Source organism: Polypterus senegalus, chromosome 4, assembly GCF_016835505.1.
Source record: "Polypterus senegalus isolate Bchr_013 chromosome 4, ASM1683550v1, whole genome shotgun sequence".
Classification (NCBI taxonomy): Eukaryota; Metazoa; Chordata; class Cladistia; order Polypteriformes; family Polypteridae; genus Polypterus; species Polypterus senegalus.
The window spans coordinates 124,864,975-124,887,876 of NC_053157.1; the positions used below are offsets into that span (position 1 = coordinate 124,864,975).

General features: G+C 39.5%; 1 protein-coding gene across 1 annotated transcript in view; it reads left to right on the forward strand.

Moving 5' to 3' along the window:
• Positions 1-4,700: 4,700 nt before the first annotated feature.
• stim2b (stromal interaction molecule 2b) overlaps positions 4,701-22,902 on the forward strand; it is a 238,852-nt gene continuing 220,650 nt past the window's right edge. Inside the window, exon 1 of the mRNA XM_039751262.1 lies at positions 4,701-6,176. Coding sequence (XP_039607196.1) covers positions 6,047-6,176 — 130 coding nt within the window. The 5' untranslated portion in view covers positions 4,701-6,046. The remainder of the gene's footprint in view (positions 6,177-22,902) is intronic.

The following is a 22,902-nucleotide window of genomic DNA, read 5'->3' on the forward strand; positions in this document are numbered from 1 at the left end:
GGGTTACGACCAGAGTTTTGGAACAAATTATGGTCGTGAACCGAGGTTCCACTGTATTACTGTCAGACAAAATTACAGGCATTTTACGGAAATACAAACCAGTATTACTGAGAGAGAAAATTAAAGGCACACAATACAGTGACGTATATTACAGCCACATACAAGGTCCCTTGCCATTTAATATAGACTGTTCCTACTAATGTTTATGCAATACTGTTCTAGCGCCTGTTATTGTAACGGGCTTAATGTCTAGTCATATATAAACGTCTACACGTGGAAGTATGTGTGTGTGTGTGTCTATTTGTCCGGCCCAGAAGTGCGAGGCTACAGCATGAAGCTCACAGAAAGCGACTCTGTTGCCAAAGTGAAACCGCCAAGAAAAGAGAGAAAATGAATTAGCCACTAATATACAAGTGAGGCGAACACATCTGCAAAACGAAACCTCCGAGGAGAAACTTGCTTAGCCGGCTGATAAACAATGGAGGCGAGCACATTGGCAAAATGAAACTGCCAAGAAAAGAGAGCCGTAACCGCTAATGCACAACCGATGCGATTGATTGGTTGAAGTGCCAGAATTCATGATTTCTATGAGCCTGGGCTTTTTTAAGCACTGCTCACACAGCTAGTATTTTATAAATTTAAAAGAATAACTAGCATCCTCTTGCATGCATTTTATATTGAAGCTATTGAGTACTGCTGTACCATTGTAAAGAAAAGTCTTAAAACCGTCAAGATATATCAGTTTTTCAAGCCAAATATATAGTGTATTGATCAGCATCATATAACAAAACAGTGAATCCATGTCATTTTGTGAAGGGATTAGTGAGAAAAGCTCTATAAAAATGTAAAAAATTATTATTAAAAAAGCAAACCTTTGTTGTCATATCCTGTCTTTTTAAAAAGAGACCAGCAGCGTGCTTTACTTTACCATTCATCTTCCACCACTTTACCTCTCAGGGCCAGGGATTCTCCTTGGAAAGTCATTGCTAAGCACTGTAATTGAAATTAAATCATGATTCATGGCAATTGCTGTCTCTGTTCTGTAGACAAGTAGACAACAATAATTGAAAAAAGTTACAAGTTGCATATAATTTTTCACTATTCAGAAGCTTATTTTGTTATTGTGCAAGCATACTGCCTGCTGCCACTAGACTGATAATGCATATGAGTGCTTCAATGTGAGAGAGTGTTAAGCACATGCATAGTAAGCAATCAACTGAAAAGAACTGAACAGATTTTATGGTCATCCAGCCCTTTTTCTAACCCGCTTATCTAAAGCGGGGTCCTTGGGCAGCTGGAGTGTAGCTCAGCAGTCATAGGGCACAAGCCAGTCACAACACCTAGATAATAATGATATGTTCTAATAATTAAGGGTGTTCATAAGAAATGTAATGATTTACTTCATGAGGTAGAAGTACATATTAGTATTTTATATAATAAAATATGTGCTTCAATTTAAATGTTTAAAGTCTAAATATTCTCGATTATAATAGAAAATTGTTGTTTTTCACCATATGGTAGAGATCCAGAGTGGGCTAGATCCCTAGTAAAAGAGCAAAATTCAAAAATAACATATTTGTAGTCACTGACCTTGAACCACACAGACTTATTTTTAAAGTTTCTCATTTTTATCCTTTGGGGTGGCTCTTAGAGGCCTAGGACCACTGGTATAAAGCCAAATATGAAAACTATTACCATATTCGTAATCGGAAACCTTGAAATAATATAAATTGCACACCACAAAGCTTATATTGCCAATACCCATTTTTTCAAAGTTTTTCAAAGTTTCAAAAGGTTTTCTTTTCTTCTTAATAAAAATTTAAAAGCAGTTCTTCGTCGCTGCGAAGCGCGGGGATTTTGCAATATACAGTATATATATATATGTATATATATATGTATGTATATGTATATACTGTATATATGTAGATATGTATATATATGTGTATATATATGTGTGTATATATGTAGATCTGTATATATATGTGTCTGTGTATATGTATATATGTATATGTGTATGTATGTACTGTATATGTATGTGTATATACACTCACCTAAAGGATTATTAAGAACACCATACTAATACGGTGGTTGACCCTCTTTCGCCTTCAGAACTGCCTTTATTCTACGTCGCATTGATTCAACAAGGTGCTGAAAGCATTCTTTAGAAATGTTGGCTCTTATTGATAGGATAGCATCTTGCAGTTGATGGAGATTTGTGGGATGCACATCCAGGGCACGAAGCTCCCGTTCCACCACATCCCAAAGATGCTCTATTGGGTTGAGATCTGGTGACTGTGGGGGCCATTTTAGTACAGTGAACTCATTGTCATGTTCAAGAAACCAATTTGAAATGATTCGAGCTTTGTGACATGGTGCATTATCCTGCTGGAAGTAGCCATCAGAGGATGGGTACATGGTGGTCATGAAGGGATGGACATGGTCAGAAATAATGCTCAGGTAGCCCATGGCATTTAAACGATGCACAATTGGCACTAAAGGGCCTAAAGTGTGCCAAGAAAACATCCCCCACACCATTACACCACCACCACCAGCCTGAACAGTGGTAACAAGGCATGATGGATCCATGTTCTCATTCTGTTTATGCCAAATTCTGACTCTACCATTTGAATGTCTCAACAGAAATCGAGACTCATCAGACCAGGCAACAATTTTCCAGTCTTCAACTGTCCAATTTTGGTGAGCTCGTGCAAATTGTAGCCTCTTTTTCCTATTTGTAGTGGAGATGAGTGGTACCCGGTGGGGTCTTCTGCTGTTGTAGCCCGTCCGCCTCAAGGTTGTGCGTGTTGTGGCTTCACAAATGCTTTGCTGCATACCTCGGTTGTAACAAGTGGTTATTTCAGTCAAAGTTGCTCTTCTATCAGCTTGAATCAGTCGGCCCATTCTCCTCTGACCTCTAGCATCAACAAGGCATTTTCCCCACAGGACTGCCGCATACTGGATGTTTTTTCCTTTTCACACCATTCTTTGTAAACCCTAGAAATGGTTGTGCGTGAAAATCCCAGTAAATGAACAGATTGTGAAATACTTAGACCGGCCCGTCTGGCACCAACAACCATGCCACGCTCAAAATTGCTTAAATCACCTTTCTTTCCCATTCTGACATTCAGTTTGGAGTTCAGGAGATTGTCTTGACCAGGACCACACCCCTAAATGCATTGAAGCAACTGCCATGTGATTGGTTGATTAGATAATTGCATTAATGAGAAATTGAACAGGTGTTCCTAATAATCCTTTAGGTGAGTGTATATGTTGATATGTGTATATATGTAGATGTGTGTGTATATATATATATAGATATAGATATAGATATGTGTATGTGTAGATATGTATATATGTATATGTATATATGTTTATATGTGTGTGTATATATATATGACAGCAACACTCATAACAGTGACAAAGCAATTACATTGACAATCATCTTACGTTATTTTTAAAATGTTTCCTTTTCTTTTTCATAACTTCTTTAACACACTACTTCGCTGCGAAGCGCGAGTATTTTGCTAGTCTTTTATATACTGTATTAGTTATTCATCATGGGTGGAGTCACGTATTTAGGTTTGGGCAAATGAAGCCATAAGAAAGCAACTGCATTTTTTAAATTCTCAGTCGTACTACTGCTACATGGTTACATCACTTTTCAATGTTACATATGCCAAATTATTCGCAATATAAATTTACAATATGAAGTACGTTTCATTTACGTTAACACTTTAAAACTTTTAAAAGTACAAAAATGCACACAAATACTGTTAATATTTAAATAAGAAAAACCTTTTTGTAATGTTTGTCTACATACTGTAATCGTGGCAAATAAGCACTTTTTTATTTTAACAAGTTAGTAAATGTATGTGTGGTGTAACATTCGGGTGAGTTAGTAACTGTATTGGAAGTCGGATTAGTTTTCTGTTGTTTATGTGCTTCATCATAGAGACAGATATATTTCTGTTTTTTAAATATTTTGTAACAGAGGTGACTGGGACGTGTAATATAGATTTGTTCAGACTGCCACACCGCTGTTTGTACTGGCAGGCACAAGAGCCAGGTAGGCACGCACCATCTTTCTAATCGCTCGTACTGACTAGGATCTGTTTTGCTGACAGGAGCAGCTGTCGGAGGTATAAAAGAGAAAAATACTTAATATGAAATTTACAAGTTGAACTGACCTCTCGCAAGCTAAATCTGAAACAGTAAACTATAACTCCGAATGAAATGCGAGAGGAAACATCCAATCCTAGTATAGCGCAGCCTGCAGCTCCATTTGCGCAGCTCAGCTTTACGCAGCCGAGCGCGCTACTTCCGTTCTCACAGGGCCCGTCATGTGCAGCTACCAGCAGCAATGGCTACGAAAAAGCGGAAGTGGTTCGCCGAGTTAAAGCAATGGCCGACAAATGGCATTAAGCGGGTCAGGGATTTACATGAGGACCTTAAGACGCACGTACAAGATAAACAGAACATGAAAGACTGCATTTTTATAAAAGAACCTTGCCACGGTTTCACAGATACGAAATGCGTGGCGTAGCACTTAGCGATGACACGCTGAAAAGCCGCGCGCGGGGCATTTTTAAAACTCCCCCTTTTCATTTCGTTTACCCAATCACGGCTTGACATGTCGAAACATCAAAACCAATGAGGAATGCCGACAAATGCGGTGAAACTTGTCTTTTATAATGCAGTCAGTGTGTGTAGCCGGAGAATCATACTGTACGAGATTACTGTACGTACGGGGCTCTTTGACGCTGGTGGGGTGAAGTGGCCGGTTGTTTTGCTGGCTTGATATTGTAGCTCCACACGTGTTTGTTGGTTGGTGTCGTCTTCTTAAGTAATTAAGAGCCACAGCTCCTGTAACGGGCGCACGCACGCATATACTCCAACTCCTAATTCATTGTGCTGTCCTAAGGCTTCTTCCCAGACCGGACATTCAATTCCTGCTGCTGATGTCAGCTTATTTGCATATCGACTTCCGCCCCGATCCTTCACTGCTGTATCAGGCTGCGCAGCGGAATCTGTGCGTGGATGGGTTACTTGGCGATCTCGCATCTCGATTTCAACTTTTACAAATCTCCACAGGATTGGAATCAGATTGCTTTTAAAGTTTTTTTTTTCTCTTTGTGGTGACTCTGATGTGTGAGCGTGGAAAATCACTGATTACTTCCAATGTACACTTCAAAGGAGGATCCGGTATGGGTATTTAAATAAAGAGGAAGACCTGTAACTCTAGTTCGATATGCTCAGACATCACTGGAGTTGGGGGGGTCTTCATATCTGGAGATACCATGCATATCTTGCCTTAATGAAGTCGTAGGAAGGGGGAATACTACACTTGTTGACACGAAGGCACGGTTCATTTGGATTTCCTCAGAGGTGACGCGTCTCGTTTTTTGGGGGGGCTTTTCTTACTTTATTCATTTCGCCTTGCCGTGAGAAACTGCTCGTTTAATCGATAAGGATGTTTTGCACTTGTACGTCAAGTTGAAGGATACAGGTCTGTGCGGAAGTGTTTCTTTTCGTGCATAGTGCTTCATTATAGGATTATTACAGCTATTTAATGCTAACCAACCTGGAGGATCCACTGCTGGACTGGAAGGAGTAAGCAGGCATGCTTGTCCCAAGACGGCACCGGAGTAAGATCACTTGGATGACTTGAGTTCGGAAGTCTTAAAAAAACAATAATGCGCACTTTCAATTTTATCGCTTCGCGTATGCACAACGGTGTTGACTGCCTTCCAACTTCCTTAGCCTGACTTGAATGCTTTATATACACGACCAATATGCTCTGCTCTTACCTGAGGTATAATCTGATCGCCGAAAACACGGCGATTTTTCATGTATAACAGAAGCGAGCTTCTGGATTGCTTTTCTTTCTTTTTTTCATTTCATTTTTATTGATCGGAGAGTGGATTTTTCTTCTGGAGACGCAGGATTACGGAGACCGCGTGGCAATTCTGTATCTTTGTTTTTTTCTGTTATTGACACTTTTATCCAAAAATAAATAAAAAGGTAATCGAAGGCTGAATTTCCGACGATGATTTACGTCATTCAACCTGCAGCTTTGCTCACATACGGACTCCTCGTTTCTGCGGTGTTTGGATCTGATGTGCTTTTTAATGACCAGACAAGAAGAGTGGCTCCAGACAGCTCAGCCATCCTTACAGGTAACGGTTTATTGTTGTTGTTATTGTGTGCGGTGCAGTACTCCAAATTAACCGTATTTGAGATGAAACATTGGTGCTAAAGGCCAGGCGTTGGAGGTTTCGGGTTCATGCTTCCGTTGTTGGTCTTTGATCACAATGGGAGCCATCATAATGTTCCGATTGTCATCGGATTTGGGGGGGGTTCGGGTTGCTCTTACAATGCGCACTAGCAGATTTGTGCATTGCTGCAAAATACCGGCACACGCACAAATGGATTGCACAAGCTTCGAGAAAAGGCGCTGCGGATGCCATGCGCCAAGAGCAAGCGTCTTGTACGTCGCTATTTCAGTCCAAAGTCAGGCGCTGGGAATGTTGATTCCTTCAGCAACAAGTCGGCGGTGTACATTTACCCTTGTGCCTCCCAGAATCGTATCCCAGTTTTTTTCAAATTTTTTTTCCTCTGGTTGCCTTGAACTCTTATGTATGCTGTGTGATCGGTGCTGTTAGCGCGAATAGCGGGCGGCATAGATGTTGCAGAATCTGTCTCTTTTATTCTTTAGTATTTCTTTCTATACATTGGATCAATTAGTATTTTTAAGCCTGATAATCTGCGTGTTGCTTAAAGCAAGCTGTGTACCCTTTGCCTTTCCCACATTTGGTTAAAACCAAATAAGCAGAAGCCGCAGGGAGTCATTGTTTTGTCTAGACCTGATGATATTCGGAATGGAGTCCTGCACAGTTTACATTGCAAATTAAATGGTCGTATTCAAAACATCACAGCGCACATTATCAGTAGCAACACTGGCAGACCTTCCACAGGGATGGCTTCACCTTCATTTGAGGCTGACAGTTTGGCGTTGGAAACCCTAAATGCCAATGTGGTGTCTGTTTGGCTGGTATAAGTTAAGTCGACTGAGATCAATTAGTGGTCATGTTGGGTTATTCGAATGATGACGGGTCGCAGCTTCTAGGGTTTGAACTTTTCTTAATGGCACTAAGTTGCATTCCACACATCACAATCAAAATTATGAAGTAACGTATATAGTTATGTGGTGACCAAGAAAAATGTTAAAACGTAGTTTTGATTTACTTTAGATTTTAGATTTTTTAAAGTAGCCACCCTCAGCCTTGATGACAGCTTTGCATACTCTTCTCTCGGCCAGCTTCATATGGTAGCCACCAACAATTCACTTTCCACATATCCTGAGCACTTGTGTGGCTGCTTTTCCTTCACTTTCTGGTTCAGTTCATCCCTAGCTGTCGCCCTTAGGTTTAGCTCAGTTGAATGTGGAAGCCAGGTCATCTACTGCAGCACTCCATCACTCTCCTCCTTTGCCATATGAGATCTTACATTGCTTGGTGGTGTGTTTTAGGTCATTGTCCTGTTTAAAACAAAATGTGACCGTCCAAATGTGCAAGCCAGATTGTATGGCATGTTACTGCAGAAAGTTGTGGTAGCCATGCTTTTACTCTGAACAAATCACTGGTGTCACCCTAAAACATCTTCCATGTATCATGGTGGGAACCACTCATACAGATAGGATCTATTTCACCTTCTTTTTGAGTCAAGAACATATTGTAGTTGGAATCCAAACTCTCAGATCTGGGTTTATTGCACTATAAGACAGATTCTCATTGGCCTTATTTATACAACTTTGCTTCTTGGTCCAAGCAAGACTGTTGCTATTTGTCTTCTTCAGTTATGTTTGCATTAATGTTTCATGGAGACCTTATTCAAGCAGTCTTCTCTAAACAGTAGATTCTGAGATGTGTCTGTTGTTGAACTCCATGAAGCATTTATTTTAACTCTGAGGTTCAGTTTGCTGATTTCTGATCCAAGTGATTCAAATAAACATACATTCTGCAGGAGAGATTACTCTTGTTCAGTCCTTCCAGTAGTAGTCCTCTTGAGCATTGGCTTCAGTGTAGCACTTGGTTGTTTTTGAGACTGCACTTTCTGCAACTTAAGATTTTCTGGAACAAATGACTTTTATTTCTTAAAGTGACTATGCCCTATTGTTTCTATTTGCTATGTTGAGCTATTCTTGCCATGTTATGGAATTCTATGACCAGAAATAATGGCATCCTACTAAACAGGGCTATTTATACCTTGGCATAACTCAACTAATCAGTTCAAATGCATTCATGAGGAATTTAATTGTACTGTATTCACCAGGGGCCAGAGCAGCACCCCAAACCTCCTGGGTTCAAATATAAGGAGTTTATTCCACATAATACCTGCATAGGGTTCCAGTTTCCTCCTTTTCAGGCTGTACAATGAAGTAATAAATTTTCCTGCTCCTTCCACTCCGTTCACTTTGTCTCATCCACCTCCTTGCGACTCAGACTACTCATGCAGGAAACCCAGCTTCTTTTATGCCAGACCCGGGAGTACTTCTGGTGCCACAGCATTGCATAGTGAAATCACTTCTGGGTCAGGTGGAAACTTGCTAGCTGAGATTATTTTTTCTAGGTCATAGAATGTTTTCATCACTAATTCTTCTCTCATATACAAATGTCAGTAGCTAAACTGTAGAATAGTCATAGTTGATCACACATTTGTAGTGGGGATACACAAAGTAAATCGGTTTACAAAATCCTGATGACAGGAGTGCTTTGCCTCTGGGTTTATGTATCCATGTATTGCATGACCCCTTAGATGTCAGAAAGAGAATCTGAGTACTCACAATGCTCTTTAGAAATATAATGTGCAATTTTGGATTTTTGGTGCTGTCTTTTTCATTTAAACATTTTAAAAGGAATAAAATTAATATTTGGGTTCACAAAATTTATGGAATGTGCTTATAGTTCTTGCTAGGGAAAAGTAGATAATTTCTTTGGACTCGCTCTGTAGCTTTCAGGGTTTATCCAGAGTTCTGTTATTGTTTCCATCAACTTTACCATCAATTTTCAAACCTGTTTAAATTGGTGTAAGGTCTTGGCAGACCATCGTCAAGTGCAAAGCAGGAACCAACTGTGGATGGGCTCCTCATCCAAATGCCCAGGATCCTGTGAAGAGATGATCCACACAGATGGTGACTGGGCTGGGATTTCAGTGCTGTTCTTTTGAAGTTGTGATGCAGTAGTGCCATCAGTGTTAAATTCTGCTTATTTTTCTTTCTCACTGCCAACATTTCCTAGCATATGGAGTCATCTAGCAGCCTTGCGTTTACCCTTCAACACTGTAACCACATTAACTACTGTGTTTGGTATACCTTTCGAATTAATAATATGAATCTTTATCCATCTCAAACTCTTGTCAAATGTATTTATTACTGAAAATGTCTTTGTTTTTGACTTTTAAAGGTCCACAGAGTCCTTTTTTTTATTAAAGTACATTAGACACTACAGTGAGTGATGTTGTGCAAAGTCATGATGTAGTGTGCCTGCTCTGAGAGCCATCATACCAGTCATACAAATTATGGAGTAAAATACATCACTAATAAATAGACTTGATTTTGAAGAAATCTTTTATACTTCTTATACTACATCTTTTATAGTCTCGGACAAAACACAAGCATACGACTAGATTAAAGGACTAAAAGGACTAAAGGATTAAATGGATAGGTGGATCTGCCACACATGACATTCTAATGCATGTCATCTTCAGTGCTAGAGTTCCTCAAGGTCCAGATTGATTTGTCATATTTTATTTTCTATGACTTCATTAAGAGCAAATAATGTGGCATTGCAATTTTAGCCTAAACCTTACACAAACATCACATTTAATTTTAGATGTCACCTCATGCTATTGGGAATTACAGTTGTGGTCAATGCAATCTGCACTATTGCTTTCTAAGTATGTCATGTACAATATCTTTAGAAGTAATTGGAAATGTACCAACTTTTGAGCATCAATGTACCAGCTTTTGAGCATGTCCAAAGTTATACAACAAAATATGTATGTTTAACTTGCATGTAGTGTTTTTCTCACAGATAAAAAAGGGAAAATAAGACCTGGACAGTATTAAAGGCAACCTTCACCAATGTTTGATTGCACAACCATAGCAAGGATGACCACCTCCAAACATTTCTTGTAGCCGCTTATAAGCTTCTTGCACATTTCTGCTAATAGTTTCTCCAGCTCTTCAGTTGGTGACCTGACCTGACCTGGAATTTCTTCCAGCTTTTGAGCTTTGTTCCATTTGAAATGGGGAAAATTGAATTTTCAGTTGGAGTGCCCCCTCAATTTGGATTTCCAACTCGGAAACTTGGGTCTGATCTGTCAAATCCAAGTTTGTCTGACTTCAGATTAAGATGACAATTTAAAATGGAGATGTACACAGTAAACATTAGTGAAAGCTGTAGTATTATACTGTTTATTATCACTTCTGTCTATTTGTGTCATTAATTCATTCACATACACAGCATTGTCCAGGTTCTATCTATGGACCTGTTGCTGCAGTTTTTGGATGCACAAAATACCACATAATGCTTTGCTATTGCCTATTATTTATTCCAACGGAGTTTTCCTGGACGTGTCCCTATTGGTTTTCCACATCGTTTACTGGAAGGCAGTCAACTTGGGTATGACGTCATTCCCAGCTCCAAAGTCAAAGGAAAGCAGCAGGTGTTCTTTCTAAAGCTTTTCAATCGTATTGATGTCAGGACTCATAGCTGGACACTTCAGCATAGTTCATTTTTACCTTTACAAACATTCCTTTGTACTTCTGGATGTTTGTTTCAGGTGATTGTCCTGCTCTTCAGCCAATATGTTGTTTTGTGCTCTTAAATGCCCTGGTATTCATCAGATTTAATGATTCCCTTAATATGTTCAATGCCTCCAGTACCAGAGGCAGGAAAGCAGCCGCACAACATTATGATAACCTCTAACTCATTTAACTGTAGGCAGGAAGTAGTTTTCCTTATAAGCTTCATGTTGTAGCCTGTAAAGAAATGTCTTTTCTGCACTGCCAGAGAACTCTATTTTGTTTACCTCATTGCACATGCTATTTTCCAAGAAGGATTTTGGTTTTTTAGGTATGTTTGGGAAAAGTTCAGTGTTTAGTTTAATGTGTGACCTATGGTACAGGTTGAAACCATCACTCCAGGTAGTTGTAGGTTAGCTTTTAAATTTCTGTAAGTGTTTTATACTGTGCTTTTTCTCAACAGTTTACACCATCCTCAAAAGACACCTTTCGTTCATTTTCTTCCTTCCCCTGTTGACCGGAGTGATTTTTGATGGACCGATTTGAGCAGCAAACTTCTTAATAACATGGCAAACTGTGAAAAAAGCAGGATTGGCGTTATTTCTGGATAAATCCATATACCTTTTTGCATTTTTATATTTGGTGATAATAGTTTTTCTGATGACCTCAAACAGCTCTTTTAACTCGATCATTGTCAATAGGGAACATTTAGTGAAAGTGGCCTTTTTTTAAACATTAAAATGACTACTTATTGAGTAATTCATGTCACATGTCACAGAAGTCTATTTTCACTGCAATAACAAAAAATTCTTCTCATCAAACTCGGGTCAGGTCGGGTTTCTTTGTATGTTAAGTTTACTGGCCAACTGACATTGTTCAGGTCAGGTCAGGTTGGGGAGCATGTACTAGTACAGTGTGTTGCCACATCCACCATGTGACAAAACAGGTCAGGATCCTGGTTAGCAACCCCCCAGGCAGATGCACGGTCTAGTCCCACCCCCCGGAAATGACCATCTATCTGCCGCAGCCAGGTGTTACGTGGGCGTCCACCTGGCCTGTTCCAACCACTCGAGTCCTCACACAATGCAATGAGGACTGTAGTGCCGTAACTGACAGTCCCTCACAATGCAGGTAATGTGCCTCATTCAGGACTCTGTGCTCAACCGCTCATTCAACAAAATGTCAAACTAGTGGTACCCAAGGATTCTCTGAATTGACACAGTACCAAAAGAGTCCAGTCTTCGTCTCTTGTCACTGGATAGCTTCCATGTTTCGCAACCATATAGCAAGACACTTCAACCTTAGTCCTCTTGCAGTGATATCTGGAGCACCACACACCCTTTCCAGCCCTTTTCCATGACCTCTTGACCCGCCCATGCTCTCCCAATCTGTCTACTGACTTCATAGGATCTGGTTTGAATTATTTAAAAGGCTACCATTAATTTTTCATTTTTAGTATTGAATCCTGCCCTGCTCTTAATAAAACAAATGAATATATATAAATCCAAGCTATTTCACTTAGCACTTTTTCAGAAGATATTACACTTGATATACCTAAAATACAGTGGCATAAATAATGTTGGCCATAATTGCAGGTGGAATTGATTTGCTAAAACGGAACTCCTTCTAGGCGTTACTGGTAGACTTCATGGCATTTTCATAGATTTTCAGTCCAAGCCTTTATTTTCATAAAGTTGGAGTTAGTCACAGCATGTTCCTGTAGCCGCCAGGTGTTCTGTTTCCCACACCCTGCAACTCGCCCTGACAAAAATCAGTTTTGTCTTAAGTTGACAGTTTTGGCTTGTGTGTCTGCATAAGAGCAAATATCCAATGAGTGCTCACGACAATAGAATAGAAAAAAAAACCCAAAATGGCTGAAATTGTGGAAGAACTCATTTATACAGGCATCAGCACTGTCAGGAAGCATGTTAACTGGCTGTCAGAATGTGGTGAGGTTGTGATACTTCAGAAATTTTGAAACTGTGCAGAAAATTCATCATGGAATCGTGTGATTTGTCACACTCTGTGATTACTAGTTATGTAATCTGATATACTTAAGTTAATAAGATCCAGTAGCTGCAGTTGTATAGTTTGATGTACTCTCTGACTAGAATTGTGCAGTGTTCCACTTGCTTAAGTCACAGACTCTTTTGACTTAAGGCCTTAATTAAGAAATTTGGTGCCTACCGTAGTATGTGTGTCAAGAGCAGGGGTCCTCAATCACGGTCCTAGAGGGCCGCAGTGGCTGCAGCTTTTCCTTCCAGCCAGTTTCCTAATTAGAAGACAGTCCTTGCTGATAATGAAACTTGGTATTTAACTATTTGGCTTGTTAGTATGCTCATTCATACAAGGGAAATGTTAATTGTGCCATAGAGTTTCCTTCTCTGAGTACATTATCAATATGTTTTGTGAACCAGAACAGATTTAAACTTAACAATCCTTCCTATTACCCTCTCAATTATTTAATTTTATTTTAACAGAGATACTTCACGGTGCACATGCACAGGTTTAAAAGGAAGCCCTTTATCTGGAGAGCTGCAGGTTTATTGGTTATCTGCATTTCATTTTTAAGTAATGTCTGGTTAATTAAGCAGGCAACAATTAAAACTTAAATGCAGCTGCTAAAAACTAAAATAGGCAATTAAGGGTTCTGAATTATAACAGGCCAGATAACTAAAATCCCACGAACTGTATTGCTTTAGTAGTAAATCAATGGGTTCAAATGAAGAAAATGGTTGAAGTGAAAATCCGCAGTCACTGTGGACCTCCAAAACTATAATTGAGGACCTCTGATCAACAATGTAACTAAAATATGTCTTTGACGAATGAAAACACTAACAAGGCCTAGAGTTAAATAGCAAGTTTCATTATCGGCAAGAGTTGAGTTCTAATTGGGGAAACTGGCTGGAATGAAAACTTGTACCCGTTGTGGCTCTCCAGGACTGTGATTGAGCACCCCTGGTCAAGAGCATCATTACAAAAATGTTTGACCTAATCAGATATTTGTTTTGTAGTGCTGCAAGTGTACAATGTAGAATATAGTATGGAAATAGTAACACATCATAGCTTTCTGTGCCTCCAGTTATTCTGAACTCTTGGAACATTACAGGCATTTAATGGGGTCTCCAAGTACTAAAAGTGAAATAAATGTCTAGCATTGATTTGTAACATATTAACCACATTTAATCACTCCTCAATAATAGGTAACAACTTCTGCCCTTTTTTTTTTTTGCAATTACTGTATTGGTGTTTTTTTTATTTAAATATTACTATACGTTTAGGTTATTCCATGCATTTCGTTTCTCAGTATTGTTTTTAAAGTGTCTGGCATCTTGGCATAGTGTCTCACAGACGCAGCATTATCAAATTCAATTCTTGTTTATTTTGGAAGATAAGTTGTCCTTTGTTATTAGAAATTAAACTATGATGAGGCCACATGTTTCTGTTCACCAGTTGGTCACTATTATATATTGTTTGTATAGTCATTAATACAAAGTTTATGTCAGAATTTTGCAAAACAATACACAAAAATATTACTTAATAGAAAAAAGTTATAAAGTGTCACAAAGTACTTTTTAGAAAAATACATGGCATTAACAAGATCTCAACTGAATAAAAAAATAATGGTTAAAAAATGCACCAGGCAGAGATGATGACTGGAAGTAAAATGATGTTTAAATCTCTTTTATTATTAAAAAAAATCTTGGAAGGAGATGAGACGTGATTGTCTCAAGAGACACTTTCACATCCTGCAAGATAAGTCTTCATGCCAAGTGCTGTAACCACTCCCAGGTCCAGAAGCCTTGTGAGACAAGAGCTCATGCAAAGAGACGTGGAAAAGTCCTGCCTGGTTATGTAAGACACACTTCTTGTAGCAACAACAACAACAACAACATTTATTTATATAGCACATTTTCATACAAACAGTAGCTCAAAGTGCTTTACATATTAAAGAATAGAAAAATGAAAGACACAATTATAAAACAAAATAAATCAGCATTAACATCGAATAAGAGTAAGGTTCAATGGCCAGGGGGGACAGAAAAAACAAAAACTCCAGACAGCTGGAGAAAAAATAAAATCTGCAGGGATTCCAGACCATGAGACCGCCCAGTCCCCTCTGGGCATTCTACCTAACATAAATGAAACTGTCCTCTTTGGATTTAGGATTCTCACGGAAGGGCTTGATGATGATGATGATGATGGTCACGTAGACTTCTGCCTTTTAATCCGTCCATCATTGTTAGAGCATCATGAAGCTTTGAGTAGGTGGTGGTGGCGCAGGCGAGAAAGAAATGATTTTCACTCCTGGGCAGTTATACATTGCGTTGTCACGATGTAATTCCAAACACGGAATCAAAATTCAATGTGATATTGATGAAAAGGTAAAAGCGAAAAGTGATAGAATATATGGACATAGGTGATATGACAGAAGTGTGCCACATGAAAAGCAGATCATGCGGCCTTGCAGCAGCAAGCCAGCAGCTGATTGAGCAAAAAGGATGTAAAAAAAAAACTGTATGTCTTTCCCATTTTATCACCATTTTAGAGGGTGTGTCAGAGGTGTGATGACGTCTCCTTGGAGTGTGTTCAGTCCCCCTCTTCACAACGCAAGCGGCAGAGACGTGAAGTGGTTGTTGCGTATTGTGGGGGGGTAGCTTTAGGGTTTATTGGGCGAGCGAAGCCCCCTAGTTAAATTAAAATAAAACACACCATGTCTTGCTGATGACATTGTGATCTGTAGCGATAGTAGGGAGCAGGTTAAGGAGATATGCTCTAGAGAGGAGAGGAATCCAGAGATTTCTGCAGGAATACTCTGGGAAACTCTTTAGGCCTTCTTAAGAGGAAAGATTATTTCATATCTTTCCCACGGAAATAAATTAGAAACCAAGAAAGTATCAGAGCTAAAAAGCGAAATTACTAGAATAGATGAAGAACATACCAGGCTACCAAGTGAGGCTCTACATAGGAAAAGGCAGGCTCTGCATTCAGAACTCAGCCTCTTGACAACTAAAGAAACTGAACAACTAATTTATAAATCCAGACATCATTACTATGAACATGGAGAGAAAGCCAATAAGCTTTCAGCTCAACAAATCCACAAGCAAGAATTTCGCAACGCAATCCTAGTAATCACCAGCACGAACGGAGACAAAATCATTGACCATAAAAATATAATGCACACATTTAGAGACTACTATAAATCCTTATATTCTACTGAGGTTAAAGAAGACAGCACACAATCTAATACATTACTGGATACATTACAGATACCACAAATAGATACTCAGTGCGGAGGAACAGGATAAACCTCTGGTGCTATCAGAATTACTAGATGCTATAAAGTCACTTCAATGCGGGAAAGCAGCAGGCCCTAATGGCTACCCTGCAGAATTTTATAAGAAATTCTCAGCTCAGCTAGCTCCCATCCTATTAACAACATTTACAGAAGCCAGAGACAATCAAACTCTTCCTCAAACTTTTCACCAAGCATTAATCGCAATCTTTCCTAAACAAAATAAGGACTTATTACAATGTGCATCATACAGACCAATTTCACTTCTGAATAATGACGTTAAGATACTCTCAAAAATCATAGCTAGAAGGATGGAGAAAGTAATCCCTTCGATAATATCACAAGATCAAATGGATTTATCAAGGGTCAGCACTTATCTTCAAATCTTCAACGCCTTTTTAATGTAAATACTCACCAACAAAGTCAAACACCTCAGAAATATTACTATCATTGGATGCAGAAAAAACATTTGGCATGATTGAATGGAAATACCTTTTCACTGCATTAGAGAAATTTGGGTTTGGCCTAAACATTTATGTATGGATCAAACTACTGTATACCAATCCAGAAGCTTCAGTTTGTATCAGCAACATTTGTTCAGACTACTTTAAACTAGAACGAGGTACCAGACAGGGATGCCCCTTGTCACCACTGTTATTTGCAATCGTTATTGAACCACTGGTGGTTCACTGTCGAAATGCTGATCAGATAAAGGGGATTATCAGAGAAGGACTGGGACAGAAAATTTCTCTCTATGCAGATGATATGGTACTGTATATATCAGACCCACAAAATTCTGTGCCTGCAGTCTTAACAGCACTTACAGAATTTCAAAAGATCTCTGGTCTCAGAATTAATTAGATTAGATTTTAGTATCTGGAAAAAAATTGTGATTAACTTGCTTAGAGATCTTTATATAGAAAACATCTTTGCATCCTATGATCAATTACATTACAAATTTAACTTTCCAGCTACACATTTCTTTCACTATCTTCAAATTAGGAACTTTGTTAAATAGAGCCTGTCCAAATTTTCCTCATCTTGCACCCTCCTCCATGCTGGAAAAAATATTGCTCAATTTCAAGGACTTAGACACCATCTCTGCAATATATAAAATTATTTTACAGTATGTCCCTTTTCAAGATCCAAGAGGACACTGGGAAAAAGATCTCTTAATCAATATATCAGAAAAGAGTGGAAAATAGCAATGCAGAGAATTCATTCGAGCTCCATATGCGCAAAGCATACAATTATTCAACTCAAAATTATATATCGAGCCTAAAACTCTCCAAGATGTTTCCAGGGCAGGATCCGCCTGCGGACCAAAATTTTTAATTACCTTGCCTTGGTGTCACAATCCCTCCTAACCCATTAACAGCTGTGTTTGGGGTTCTTCCAGATGGGTTTAAAGTGGAGAAGGACAAACAAACTGTGATTGCATTCACTACACTTTTTACACTTATTTTGTTAAACTGGAAGAATTCTAACTCTCCTTTTTTTAAGTCAGTGGGAAACCGATGTTTTATACTATCTGAAATTGGAAAAAATCAAATGCTCAATTAGAGGATCTGTACAGATTTTTTTTCAAAACATGGCAGGATCTAATCAATAATATTTTAGAATAAGCTCTTAAATCACCGAGGAAGCAATTATTTCCACATTTCTTTTTCTTCTCCATTCATCTCTATTGCTTATCAAACTCATCAATTTAGGTATGTTTACAAGCCTTAAGTTTTACCCCATTGGCTATGCTCTCTCTCTCAGGGGTGGGGGTTGACTTGTTCTAAATCCTACTTTTTGTAAAAATTGATTGATTTGTATGGAATGATTACAATAAAATTAATAAAAAAAATACAGAGGAGAGGAATGAAGGTCAGTAGGAACAAGACAATACATGTGAGTAAATGAGAGGGAGGTCATTGGAATGGTGAGGATGCAGGGAGTACAGTTGGCTAAGGTGGATAAGTTGAAACACTTGGGATCAACAGTACAGAGTAATGGGGATTGTGGAAGAGAGGTGAAAAAGAGAGTGCAGGCAGGGTGGAATGGGTGGAGAAGAGAAGAGTGTCAGGAGTGATTTGTGACAGACAGATATCAGCAAGAGTGAAAGGGAAGGCCTACAAGACGGTAGTGAGACCAGCTATGCTATATAAGTTGGAGATCGTGGCACTGACCAGAAAGCAGGAGGCAGAGCTGGAGGTAGCAGAGTTAAAGATGCTAAGTTATGCATTGGGTTTGACAAGGATGGATAGGATTAGAAATGAGTACATTAGAGGGTCGGCTCAAGTTGGACAGTTGGGAGACATAGTCAGAGAGGCGAGATTACGTTGGTTTGGACATGTACAGAGAAGAAGTGCCGAGTATATTGGGAGAAGGACGCTAAGGATAGAGCTGCCAGGGAAGAGAAAAAGAGGAAGGCCTAAGAGAAGGTTTATGGATGTGGTGAGAGAGGACATGCAGGTGATGGGTGTAACAGAACAAAATGCAGAGGACAGAAAGATGTGGAAGAAAATGATCCGCTGTGGCGACACCTAAAGGGAGCAGCCGAAAGAAGAAGAAGAAGAAGAGGAGTCTTGCTTACCATTTGGGCCTTCCTATATAGCTACCATATAGCTATAGTTACCATATAGCTATAGCCCTCTTAATTGCAAGAAACAGATCATAGACATGATATAGTACATACCAAATAATGCAAAAAATACACAACACGTGTTTTGCCCTTTCTGGGGCTCATTCGGTGTATGCACTTCCTTGCTTCCCCTTGTGGGAATTGAAACTGCACCCTGTGATGTAACCGAACCAGCCTCTGTGGCACGTTTGAGGCTTTGCGTGTTGGAGAATCTCCTCACAGTCTTGATAGAGGTATAACCTGCTGGGAGGAGAGGGGGCAGTGTTGCTAACATTCTCTTATCCTTCTCTCCATACAGCAGTGATAAACCGCCCAGTTAGGGCACTTAGCCCTGCCCCTCCTGGTTCCCCAGCTATAAGAAACCTCGCTGCCCAGAAAGAGGCATCTTCCTGAGCAACCCGCTGAATGGAGCTCCTGTCAGACCCTCAATCTGAACCCATGTGTTTAATTTGGCCCTGCAGCCGAGAAGCATAAATGCCAAGAATTGTCTTGTTCGACGTTTTCAGTTAATCTATACTAATAGAACTCACTCACTGACTCATCACTAATTCTCCAATTTCCCGTGTAGGTGGAAGGCTGAAATTTGGCAGGCTCATTCCTTACAGCTTACTTACAAAAGTTAGGCAGGTTTCATTTCAAAATTCTACGCGTAACGGTCATAACTGGAACTTACTTTCATCCATATATACGGCCATAGCCTGCAGCTCAGTCACCGTGTGAGGCAGAGTTGCGTCCCGCATCATCACGCTTCCCACGTAATTGAGTGCCTGCCCATATAAGGTAAATATTCGTGGGTGAAGGACTGTGCTTATGCAAACGAAGATGAGATGGTGAGGTAGACACGCTGCCGCTACATATTCGCGGGTGAAGAACTGTGCTTAGCATATTCATAAGTGCAGCTACTGCGGAAACCCTCTGACACTGAACAAGCCTTTGTACACATATCAATAGGAAATCAAGTTGTAAAGCTTAAGTTTAAATTACATTCATAGACACGCTGCCGCTAAATATTCGCAGGGTAAAGTACTGTGCTTATGCAAACAAAGATGAGATGGTGAGGGAGACACGCTGCTGCTACATATTCGCGGGAGAAGGACTGTGCTTAGCATATTCATAAGTGCAGCTATTGCGGAACCCCTCTGACGCTGAACTAGCCTTTGTACACGTATCAATAGGAAAGCAAGGTGTAAAGCTTACGTTCATAGACACACTGCCGTTTAATATTCACAGGCAAATCCACAACTTAATACCGGTAATGCCTGTTATTAAAAAAAAACGCATTACACAATTGAGAAGGCAGCAAAAGAATATGAAGCATGTGACGCATACAAGCATATTCATAAGTGCAGCTACTGCGGAAAAAAAGCACTGTGTAAACCTAAACTTTAAATTAAGTTCATAGACAGGCTGTCACTAGCGTTTGTCATTCCTACGATGAATACGATATTCGTGAGATACAAGTTTAATGAGAGGACATGTGCGAGAGAAACTTTTAAGTGCCGAGTCTGAGCTAACATTAAATAAAGCCGTGGACATCGCGAGATCACACGAGATAGCACAAGCACAACTGAGAAGCTTCGATGCATGTACTCCGAGTGGCTCACGTGGACTGCCTTTGCAAGACTGGGAAAGGTAAACCCGTGCATGCAGTGTGTGATGTCTCAGATAAACAGGAGGACGAGCTGTTTATTGGTGCAGTAAGAAAGGAACAACCCTCTGAATCTGAACAAGCCTTTGTAGACATATCATTAGGAAAGCAAGGTGTAAATCTTAAATTTAAATTAAGTTCATAGACACGCTTCCGCTGAATATTCGCAGGCAAATCCACAACTTAATACTGGGAATGCCTGTTAAACATCTTAGATTCATTCATGAGTGCCGATTTGGGTAGTGAACACTTCGATGAATGAAACTTGTTATCTTTACAGCAGTTGACAAACACGGAATATAACTTGAACACAACACATCCTCCAAATACGAACCTGATTGAAAGAAATAATTATACTCACATCCTTGATGACAGCAACACTCATAACAGTGACAAAACAATTACATTGACAATCATGTTACGTTATTTTTAAAATGTTTCCTTTTCTTTTTCATAACTTCTTTAACACACTACTTCTCCGCTGCAAAGCGCGGGTATTTTGCTAGTTATATATATATGAGAGAGAGAGATAAAGAATTTGGAATAAAATGTACAAGAAATTAGTGCTTGAAGGTTTCAACTTTATTTTTATATAAATTTGCAGAAATATAAATGTAGAAATGAAAGAAAATAGAAATAATGGAAAATCATCCCTTTTTTGTATTATTACAAAGAATATTAACCTTTTTAGTCATGACGCATATTAGATGATGAAATGCTGTCAATACATTAGAATGTCAGTGTCAGTATCATTTCTGCAAAATATAAGGCTTATTTGTACCCATTACAGTAGATTATTTTCCTAATTTTATTTTCCCTGACTGTAGCAAACTCACCTATTAAATCCTTGAAATCCATATAGTCAGCGAGTTCCTTTTCAATCGATGTCATGTATAATAATGTTAAAATCTCTCATGAGACATACTTAGTCTTACAAATTGTACACAGAAAGTCTCTCTTTGATTTTCAAAAGTATTTTTTTAATGCAACCTTGATTTCAGATGATTGATTTTTTTTTGTTGCCCCCATTTTGCAGTGAACTTTGCCAGTTCTTTTTATGTGGTGGGTATACCCAGCTGATTGCAGAGGCTGTGGCTGCAGTAAATTGAATCTCTGGAACTGTTTGAAGCTGTGCACAAGAAAGTGAAGGTCAGCATTTGAGCTGGCAAGGATGACGATAATGTTCTTGGCATCCACAAGAAGGCTGCAAGTAATTTGCAACTGCACTGATAGACAGGGAAGGGAGATTCCCGGTAACTGAACTGGGAAAAGGAGTGCTGTCAGAGGGCACACTCTTTTATAATGACCTTTCTGAGTGCATGTGGGGGCAAAGTGAATGATAACTTTCATTGGGGTGGGTATGGATCAGGATTGCATTGCGGACTTGAACTGGTAGGACAACGTATTGTTAATTGGTTTTGTATAGTCCTCGCCCTGGAAGAATTTACAGATTTGGCTATAAAATCTTCTTACTTGGACATGAATAAATGAGAGAAAGATGTATATATAACAATTTCCTGGCGTAACATAAATTTTTTTAAATATAAGTTGGTAAGGAATTGGCATGGTCTCTTCATATCTTTGTGGCTTTTTCTCTTTTTTTTCTACTACAATGTTTGAAGGCTAATTGGTAATTTAAATGGGCCCTCTGAGAGTATGACCATGTGCATGAGTGGGTGGTTATGATGGTTTAGAGTCATGTCCAGTGTTAGGGAGTGACCCTACACACACAGTGCCACTGCCTCAGTTTCTGCTGCTGAGGAAGGCTGTGGTAGCCAATGACTTGTTTAAAATTTGCTTAAAGACATATATTGAGTAAGATAAGGGGACTGTAATGGCAGTGCTGCTGTTTTAAGTTTTAGTACTCTTATTATGGCCTTGATGGAAAGTATGTTTTTGCTTGTTTTGGTTGTTTCTCTCTCTGCAACCTTGTGTATTGCTATTTTATTTATTGTGTGTGTGTGTGTATTGTAACCAACAGGGGGGTGCCATCGAGCCCCAAACCCCAGACACAATAACACCCAACACAACCATGGGTTTAAATATTGTCCCAGTGCCAGGGCATAGTCTGTTGTGATCACTTTAGGGTCTGGTGGAAGTCTGCAAGAGTGGAAGCCATAAATCACCTATAGCAGCCCCCGATGGCACCTGCAAAAACCCAACAGGGCTGCTCAACAGCAGTACAGTTCCCAGCATGACCTGTAGGTGTCCATATGGGTTCTGAAGCCCAGGGATGTTGCCATCTGACAGACTAAGGGAGCAGGTAGTCCTGAGAAGCAGCCTCCCGACCAGGAAAGGTACCACTAAGCAACCTGGTTGGAGTTGCCGTCCACCCATATCTTTCCATTAAAAAGACCTCCCGGGGCCAGGTAAGAAACCTTCCATACCAGCAGGGATGCTAGCCAACCCATTTCGTCTATTACGCTATATATATATATTAAAAAGAATATCCGTCTGTCTGTCTGTGTGTTCCCTATACAGTCTTACACCCTTTTACCGATCTAGGCCAAAATAGTTACAGTTTT